The 8,638-nt window shown below is 57.1% G+C and overlaps 1 protein-coding gene across 9 annotated transcripts; it reads left to right on the forward strand.

The window, feature by feature from the left end:
* The first annotated feature begins 1,405 nt into the window (after positions 1 to 1,405).
* On the forward strand, positions 1,406 to 6,978 carry CITED1 (Cbp/p300 interacting transactivator with Glu/Asp rich carboxy-terminal domain 1). 9 transcript variants are annotated; one of them, XM_047716822.1, is made up of 5 exons: positions 2,185 to 2,250; positions 2,533 to 2,901; positions 3,329 to 3,449; positions 5,646 to 5,770; positions 6,350 to 6,978. In XM_047716822.1, exons 3-5 carry the CDS (start codon positions 3,437 to 3,439, stop codon positions 6,896 to 6,898), a joined length of 687 nt encoding a protein of 228 aa, XP_047572778.1. In that variant the 5' UTR covers positions 2,185 to 2,250; positions 2,533 to 2,901; positions 3,329 to 3,436; the 3' UTR covers positions 6,899 to 6,978. The 9 variants fall into 9 exon arrangements, with proteins under 9 accessions (XP_047572776.1, XP_047572782.1, XP_047572781.1 ...); XM_047716826.1 differs by lacking the exons at positions 2,185 to 2,250; positions 2,533 to 2,901 and adding an exon at positions 1,608 to 1,720; XM_047716825.1 differs by lacking the exons at positions 2,185 to 2,250; positions 2,533 to 2,901 and adding an exon at positions 1,857 to 1,895.
* Positions 6,979 to 8,638: the final 1,660 nt, after the last annotated feature.

Consider the following 8,638-nt stretch of genomic DNA (forward strand, 5'->3'; position numbering starts at 1 on the left):
AGAAATGGTTTTGGGGGGGGCGGTGGCTGTTACTGGGGTTTGTGTTGAGGTAAGGTGAGGAGAAGGAATGGAGCCCCGCAAGGCAGCTTTTGGGGCTGGGAAAGGGGTTTAGCTGGAGACCAGAGCAGCCCTGAGCATACTCCAGGTGTTAAGGAAGGGCCTTGATCCGTCCCCTTCCCTCCGTTTGCTCCTCATCTTTTTGTCAGTAAGCCGGTTAGTCCGTCAACAAACAGAACTTTGTTCAAAGAGCAAATGCAGAGCGCTCAGGGAGAAGGGGCTGGGGGAGGAGAGGAAGGAAGGAAGGAAGGGAAAAAAATGAAAGAAGGAAAAAAGAAAAAGACCTTTAGGTCTTCAAATCCAATTAAGAAGACAGAACACATACATAGTGAAAATGACTTCATGACATTCCCTCCCCTCTTTTTTCTTAACATCGGTACTTTTTTTTTTTTTAAAGAGTTTGTTTTATCAACAGTGTAAAATGAGTAGTTGCTGAAAGGGGTCAAAAAAGGGAGTTTGGTAGAGGGCGACAATCCTGGTGGCCTTCCTGTAAGAGGTGAGACGGGAGCTTGCTGGCCACAAGGAACGAGAACATGAAGGAGAGGAAGCAGACCTCTTTCCCTTAAACATCTGTAAGATAGTATCCCAACCTGAGAAATACATGCTCCAAATGCAAAATGTTATTCCTGCTAGATGGGAATGATTATATAATTGTAATAACATAACCTGACATCATGGGAAGGCAGAAGGAATTCCCCCTCGGGCTCCAGGGCAAGCTCTTCGAACCCGGCTGCCGGTTCTTGGGTTTTGGGCTGCCTCCTGAGCTGCACCTGGCCCCAGGGTCCCAATGAGCAGCATATTACCGCGTCGCAACCCGCCAGCCTCCTGCCTGGGATGACCACAAGAGTGAATCCCTCGAACCCAACCCCTTCTCGGGCCTTCAAGGGAAGCTGCCGCTGCGGAACAGGCTCTGCCCGGAATCTGGGGACTTTGAAGGGGAAAGGGACTCCCAACCTCAGCCCTTCAACAAGATGGTGCGGCCCAAAGGGGGCAAACAGGCTCCGAGAAAGCTCTGCAGAAAACTCCAATCTTGCCCCGCTGGCACTAGCCCAGTCCCGTGTGCGCCCCCCTCCCCCGGGCCATTCCCTGAGCCTCTCTTGCTCTCCACCACCACCACCACCCCCAGCCCCCTGAAGCCCGTTCTGGCCACCCGGCAAGATTTAGGTCAGAAAACAGACACTAACAGCTCTCCCTCGCCTCAGCGAAATTGCTAAGTGGAATTTATTGGGCAAGTCCATGCAGGGCGGTGGGGAGAGACCAGGTCCCGGGCACGCGCCCCCCGCCGCTTTAGAAGCGCAGGCGTCGGCCTGGGGCTCAAGGCTCAGAGCGCCCATGGCCTGGGCCCGCCAGCTCCACCCCGGGAACCGCGGACGGTCCCCGGCGCGGCCGGACCCGCGGGGCCGCTCGGACTCCGTTCCCCAGCCGGCCCTTCGCTTTCACACGATCCGCGGTGACTGCACCAGCTTGAGCGCCTTTAAAGGGCCACACACGCCAGCCGCCGCTATAAAATGTTCCCAGCGGCACAGCTGCAGAAGGGGCACCGTTGAGCTGCCGAGAGGAGGCTCGCTCCGCCCGGCTGCCCGCCCGCAGCCCGCCCGCGAGGGGTCGTTCCCGGCGAGGAGGAAGAGGGCTGCGGAAGGCACAGCACCCGCTCTGGCCCTCGGTGAGTATCCAGTTCAGATTTTGCCGTCAACTCGCCCACGAGCCAGGACATGTGCTAATAATGCCCTAAGCCGGTTATAAAGACGTGGAAATTGCGGGGAGAGGGAAAAAAAAGGGGGAAAAGGGTCTGTCGTTCCTGGGATTCCTAGCCGAGTCCAGCCTGCTGCTGCGTGCGTGTGCGTCAGGGCTCTCCGGGCGGCAATGGGGAATTGAGAACCGGGTCCCCGGCGCCGGGAAGGGAGCGCGGCGGCAGCCACCGCCACCGCCCCGGAGTCAGGCGCTGAAGCTGCGGGCGGGCGGGCTGGCGGGCACGGGCGCGGGCCGGGGCTGCTTGGCGCGGCACGGTGCGGTGCGGCGGCGGCGCGGCGGTGCGGGCTTTACCCAGGCGCCCCGGGGTCGGGTGGCACTGAGCGCGACCGGCTCGCGGCGGCGGTGGCGGCGCGCGTGCCCGGGGCTGGGGGCTCCGCCGCTTCGCCCGCGGCTCACCGGGCTCCGCGCTTCCCTCTCTCCAGGGCGGGCGGCTTCGCAGAGGTAAGCCGGGCCGGCGGGCAGGGCGCTGGGCTGGTCGGCGGGGCCAAGGACTCCAGCCGAGCGGGTGTGGGGAGCGGGCGGCGGCTGGGCGGGCCGGGGGGCTGTGGGGGGACTTGTTTTCTGTTTGAAAGCTGTTCTGCTGGGGGCGGAGGGGCCGCCGCCCGCCCGCCAGCGAGCCGGTTCGCTCGCCAGCGCGCCCGCCTGCCGGCCAGCCGGGCCAGGCGCCCGCTTCTCCCGGGGAGACCGCAGCACCTTTTCTCCCCGCGCCCGCGCTTTCTCCAGCTTGGCTTCCACCGACTTTGCTAATCGCCCGGACCGCATCTGGACGCTCCGGTTCCGGGGCTGCACAAAGCTCAGGTTTCCTTCGGGGACTGGAGACGAGAGGGGCTTTGGGGGCCGAGTTCAGCCAATTGCGGGATGGAAGTTAGCGAATTTGGGCAACTTGCCTCTTCTACCCAGCCGACCTTTACTCTCCCCCACACGCACGCCCACACACCCACGCACACCCACGCACACACCCCTCTCCCTATAAATGAGGGCCGCGGGGCCGGGCCGCGCACTGAGTCCCTGCCTCGCGGAGCGCCGGACTTGGAGTCAAACAGACCTGGCTGCGAATCCCGGCTCCGCCACTTTCTAGCGCTGTGACCTTGGGCAAGTTACCGAACCTCTCCGGGCCTCTCACTCTTTTCGTACCGGGCTTATAGCACTGACTCCGGGCGGCGTGGCTAGGGGGTAGACTCAGCCCGCGGCCGCGTCGGATAGCTCAGCAGGCGCTCAGTAAGTGTTGTGAGGCGCGGGAGTGGGCGCCGCCGGCGCTGAGTGCACCCCCGCGCGCGTTAAGACCGCGGAGCCCCAAACTCCCGGCCAAGGCCGAGACCCCGCGCCCCTCCCCGCCTGCCCATTCAGTTTCTGCGATCGGTTCCTGATAACAGCACTCGCGGGAGCGGACGGGGCGCCGGTGGCCTGAGTGCTGGCGCCCACCGTGCAGGGATGCTCCCAGCCGCCCCCAACTCCCGCAGATCCACCTGGGATGCGGCGAGGAGGGCAGCCGAGCCGTCCGCAAACAACGGGCCTTTAGTTTTCAGGTGGCGAAACTGACTGGTCTGGTTAGAGCGCGTCCAAGCCAAGCCGCAGTACTGTTTGGATTTTTAAATTTCTCCTTCTGAGTGAGAAAATAGCAATCGAGATGGAGCCATCCGGTTGGTGCCATTTTAACTTTTGGTCCCCCAACAGGTCAAAGACGCGGCCCCCTACCTGCCTCTCCCTTCTCTTCTTCCTCTCCCCTCTCCACCTCTATCTGGGCGGGAGGGGGCTGCTGGCCCTTGGGAAGATCTGTAGAGAAGGGAGGGCGTAGGGACCGGGAACTGGTGGCCGGGCCCGCGAGGCACCAGCGGGCGCGGAGGCACTTGTTGCTCTGGGTTTGTCCAGCCGCCTCTCGCAGTGGTTGCGCGGTGGTCAGCTCGCAGCTCGGATAGCGGGCTGGGACGTGTCCGCGCTGCCAAGTTTTGCCTTGGAATGGGTTGGGTGGCAGAATGGGGACCGAAACTCGGGGAAGCAGGGGCAGGGATCCCGATCGAAATGCTATTGCCTCTTCAGACGGATTCAGTAACACTTACTGAGCGCCCACTGAGCCCAGACCCAGGCGGGGGGTCAGGACGGGTGGTGGGGAAGTGGCGGGGATGGGAGGCCACAGATCAGAATGCAAGCAGGGTCCCGCCTAGGGGAGCGTCCAGCCTGAAGGGGGAGACATGGTAAAATGGTCTTCCCCAGGAACTGATATCAGAACAGATATACTTTTTTCTCTTTTTTTTTCCCTATTTTGCCCGCCCCCCGCATTTCTTTTTGTTATTGTTGTTCCTGCTGTTGTTTTTTCTTTTGTACATTCGGGTACCTAGTAGCAGAAGAAAGGGAGGCTGGATAGGAAAGGGAAAAGATGGACAGCCCCCCCGCCCCGCCCCCCGCCAAACATTTTTGTTTGGACATGAAATTGCTTGATACCAACGGTGCTGAGCTCTTGAAGATGACATGGATTAGACTCCTTGTCTTGTGATCACTGGCTTCAAATATTCTCCGGTTGCCTCAGAGAAGAAACAGGGCTTCCCAATCAAGCAGCAGTGGCAAACCCAGAAAATGATTTTCCCGTGTTTTCTCCCCACCCACTTCTTCCCTTCTCTGTTTTTCTTGCCTCCCTCCCATATAAATGGCGATGAGAAAGAGAGGTAGTGAGCAGTCACTTTCTAGAAGTGTCTGAACAGATTTCTAATGACCACAGGGAACAGCGAGGTGTGGAGCATTCAAACCTTGTGGACAGATTAGAGATCCTTTTTTTAAGGTCCTGAAGAATATCTAGGCTAAGAGGTATTTATAAAAATGAAATTTTACATCTCTAATTCATCATGAAGGCCAGAATATAGAGGGCTTAAAAACAACAACAACAAGAAGCTTCCAGGAAAAAATCTGAGATTTTTCAGAGATGTTTAGTTTTCTGGTTTGGGGCACCCTTCTACCCCCCCATCCCCTTATCCTTTGGCACTTGAGCTAGGGAATCATTTCTTCAGGAGCCATTTGAATCATTCCCTGTATGATGACTTGGCCCCAGGGGTCAGGTGAGGCATGTGGATATAGGAGTGCTAGATCCTGCTCCCAGAACCACAGCTACCTGATGGGAAAGCCACTGAATCTCTGTGCCTCAGTTTCCCTCCAAGAAGAATCATTCCCACCTGTCACCACAGATGGGTGTGGCTGGGCTCAGAGCAGATATCCTGGGAAAGTCTGGTGCTACCCAGGTTGTCTGGGAGGCATGGAGGCAGATGAGACATTCCTAGCTGTTCTCTGGCTGCCTTCATGCCCCAAGACCACCCCGATCGGCTGGATTTCTCTCACACCGTGCTGGAGGCAGGGCTCTGGAGCCCCATGACCTTCGCTTCGGGGACTCATTCCTTCCCCCAGCTAAATCAGCCAGCTTTCCAGGTTTTCCTTGCCCTCAGTCCTTCCCACTTTCTCCCAAGCTCAGTGGAGCTCCAAGTCCCCAGCCTGGGTGCCAGTCGCCCATTGAGAAAGTGTGCTACTTGCTCAAGGACATCTCTGCCCTCAGAATCAGAAACAGTGCACCTCATGCACACACTTGAGGCTCTGAAGTCACTCGCATTAGGAAACAGTTGCATGCATGCCCTCTTGGTGATGGGGGCAGCACCTGGCTAAATCAAGCCCCTTTCCTGCCTCGGGCAAATGTTCTAGCTTGATCTCCTGCCTCTGTTCAGGTGGTTTCTGGTCTTGGGCCTAACCCCATTATCATCCTTGCATTGTAGCTGTGTGGAGTTGCCCAGCTTTGGGCTTTGCTAGTGCTCTCTCGGTCACTAAAGCCTTTGTCCTTGTAACTTTTCCCTCACATACAGCACAAAAGCTCCAGCTGACAGCATCATCTCCCACCAATTTATCCAACTTCTGCCAAGGCTCTGAAATGCCAACTATGTCAAGGCCTGCACTCGACGTCAAGGGTGGCACCTCACCTGTGAAGGAGGTAACTTCTGCCATCTTGCAGACGGGGACACTGAGGCACGGAAAGACAGCCTGGTCTGGCCCCTGTGAAAGGCTCTCCCATGCACAGTATCTAGTGTCCTTTAGCCGAGAGGAGACAGCAGGGCTTTCTCGGGGAGAATGAGGATAGCTTCTGCCTCAGTGTGGTCAACTTGAACCCACCGAGGTGTGGAAAGATGGCAGAGAAGGGAACAGAGAAGCAGAAGCGGCACGAGGCTGCTCCTTTGAAGAGATTGCTGTGAGGCTGAGAAGAGAGCCAATGAGGTGCCCTTTTCAGAATGGTGACATGAAGGAAGGGTCAGGGGGAGAGAGATGAAAGCTACGGACCCACTTAGGACGATGGGCACCCAGCACCAAGCACTTGGGTCTGAGCTCGGTGCTCAGGATGGTGGTAGCAAGAGGACACTCGAGCTGGGAGCCTAACTTGCCAGGGGGCCCTTGTTGCTCTCTCCCCACCACTAGCCCCAGAGGAAGGGCATGAAGGGGCTTTTCCTGAGCCCAATGAATGGTGACAGGCCACCGGCAATGGGGGTGCCAAGCTGTGCCTCTCTCTGTCTTGTAGGATGCCAACCCTGAGATGAGCTCGCTGGCCTACTCTAACCTGGGCACAAAAGACCGCAAAGCAGTGGCCATCCTGCACTACCCTGGGGTAGCCTCAAACGGAAGCAAGGCCAGTGGGGCTCCCACTAGTTCCTCGGGATCGCCATCTCCAATAGGCTCTCCTACTGCCACCCCTCCCACTAAACCCCCACCCTTCAACCTGCACCCCGCCCCACATCTGCTGGCCAGTATGCAGCTGCAGAAACTTAATAGCCAGTATCATGGGATGGCCGCCGCCGCTGCCGCCGCCGCCGCCACCACTCCGGGCCAACCTGGGGAGGCAGGGCCCCTACAAAACTGGGGCTTTGGGGCTCAGGCGGGAGGGGCGGGATCACTCTCTCCTTCTACCGGTGCCCAGAGCCCTGCTATCATCGACTCGGACCCCGTGGATGAGGAGGTGCTGATGTCGCTGGTGGTGGAACTGGGACTGGACCGAGCCAATGAGCTTCCAGAGCTGTGGCTGGGGCAGAATGAGTTTGACTTCACTGCGGACTTTCCATCTGGCTGCTGATGATGCTCGCTCTCCCTAAAGATGGAGGAACAAAGCCACCGATTCTGTTGTAAATAAAAAATAAAAGTTACTTACAGAGAGTTGGGCCAGCTGGAGGCGTTCTTCCTTGAGATCTAACGGTGTGTGGCACGGTCTGGCATTACCTCTAGCTCTTCAGAGGCCCACAGTGGGGTTATGCGTGGCTAGCTGGGAAGGAGCTGGATGGCGTGGGAGGAAGGCGGAGGCGCAAAGGGGACGGCTCACCAAATTCCGCCTGCCACCGCCACTGCCCGTAATCTCTCGAGGGGCCCAAGTAGCTGTCCTCACCACCCTAAGACCCCAGGAATGCTGTCCTAGTCAAGGTTGAATGTGGGGACTGGTCGGAGGCAGTCTCAGATGAAAGACTCATTCAGACCCTTCCACGGCCTCCTTGCCACCGGCCCATCCAAGCCTAAAGGGTTGCCCTGGCCACATGGTACCCACTCTACAACTCTAAAAGCCACCCTACGCACTCTCTAGGCCCCAGTCTAATCGACCCATTAAGGCCACTCCTGTGCCCTGTTGCCCACGGGCCAGAGATGGGACCTAAGAAGCATCCTATGACTTGGGAATTCAGATTTCTCTGGAAAATTGCAGAAGTAGCAGATTCCCATGATTACACTGGGATTCTAGGTGCCTTCTTTAAGTCCTCCGGACAGTTGTTCAACCCTTCCCTCCAAGCCCAGGACACATAGCTGGCGTGAGTGTCCTCCTGACTCTGGGCTTCCTGGCCCAGCCGGTATGGGGATAGCCTGTTCCTTGAAGCTGGCCTCTTAGATATAGATTAGGGCTGGGCTTGACAAGTTCAACGTTGAGCAACATAGCCCTTGCTCTTAGGCAGTGGCTTCAGAAGCATACCAAGTGGGGTGACTGGAAGGCTCAGTTGGTGGGGCTTCTGCCTTCAGCTCAGGTCATGATCCCGGGCTCCTGGGATTGAGTTCTGCATCAGGCTCCTTGCTCGATGGGGAGCCTGCTTCTCCCTCTCCCGCCTGCTACTCCCCATGCTTGTGCTCTCTCTCTCCCTCAAATAAATAAACAAAATCTTAAAAAAAAAAAAAAAAAGGCATGCCAAGTGACAAGGCAGTAGCACTGAATTGGATCCTGGCCTTGGGGGTGCCAGGCCCCATCCCCGTGTTGGCCCAACCCTGAAAGCCTAGGGGCCCCTCTACCCATGTTTCAGACCCCTAGAGACCTCCCTTGGATATGGTAAAAGTGAATCAATCAAGCAAGTGTGTTCAAAGCGCTTCCCACTGGTGGAAGCAGTGTCTTGGGTTCCACACTCCCAGAGCACCTGCTCTGGGCCAGGCACTCTGCTAGGCACTGGGAGGATGAATGACATAAAGTTTCTCCATTTGAGGGGATGTTCACCATCTAGAAGGAGAAAGGCACCAACAAATTACCATAAAACACAATATTTGCTATAACACTGGGAAAGTGCTATTTGATCCCAGAAAAGGAAACAGCTCCATCTGCCTGGGAAGTCTGGGGAAACCTTCCTGGTATTGAACTGTTTCATTCATTTATTTTCCTATCTCACGAGTAATAAATACATGATATAATTGCCCTGTGAAAGTTGAAACTTGACAGATAAGGCCAAAGTCCCCTTTGACCAATTCTCTCCCTCAATCCTGATCGCCTTGCTCTGTGCCTTTACATGAAGACATATCTACCCTTAGAAACAATCAGGTTTTAAAACCAGACTAAGGTCAGCCAGGGAAAGAA

The sequence above is a fragment of the Lutra lutra genome, chromosome X, assembly GCF_902655055.1.
Source record: "Lutra lutra chromosome X, mLutLut1.2, whole genome shotgun sequence".
In the NCBI taxonomy this organism is placed as follows: Eukaryota; Metazoa; Chordata; class Mammalia; order Carnivora; family Mustelidae; genus Lutra; species Lutra lutra.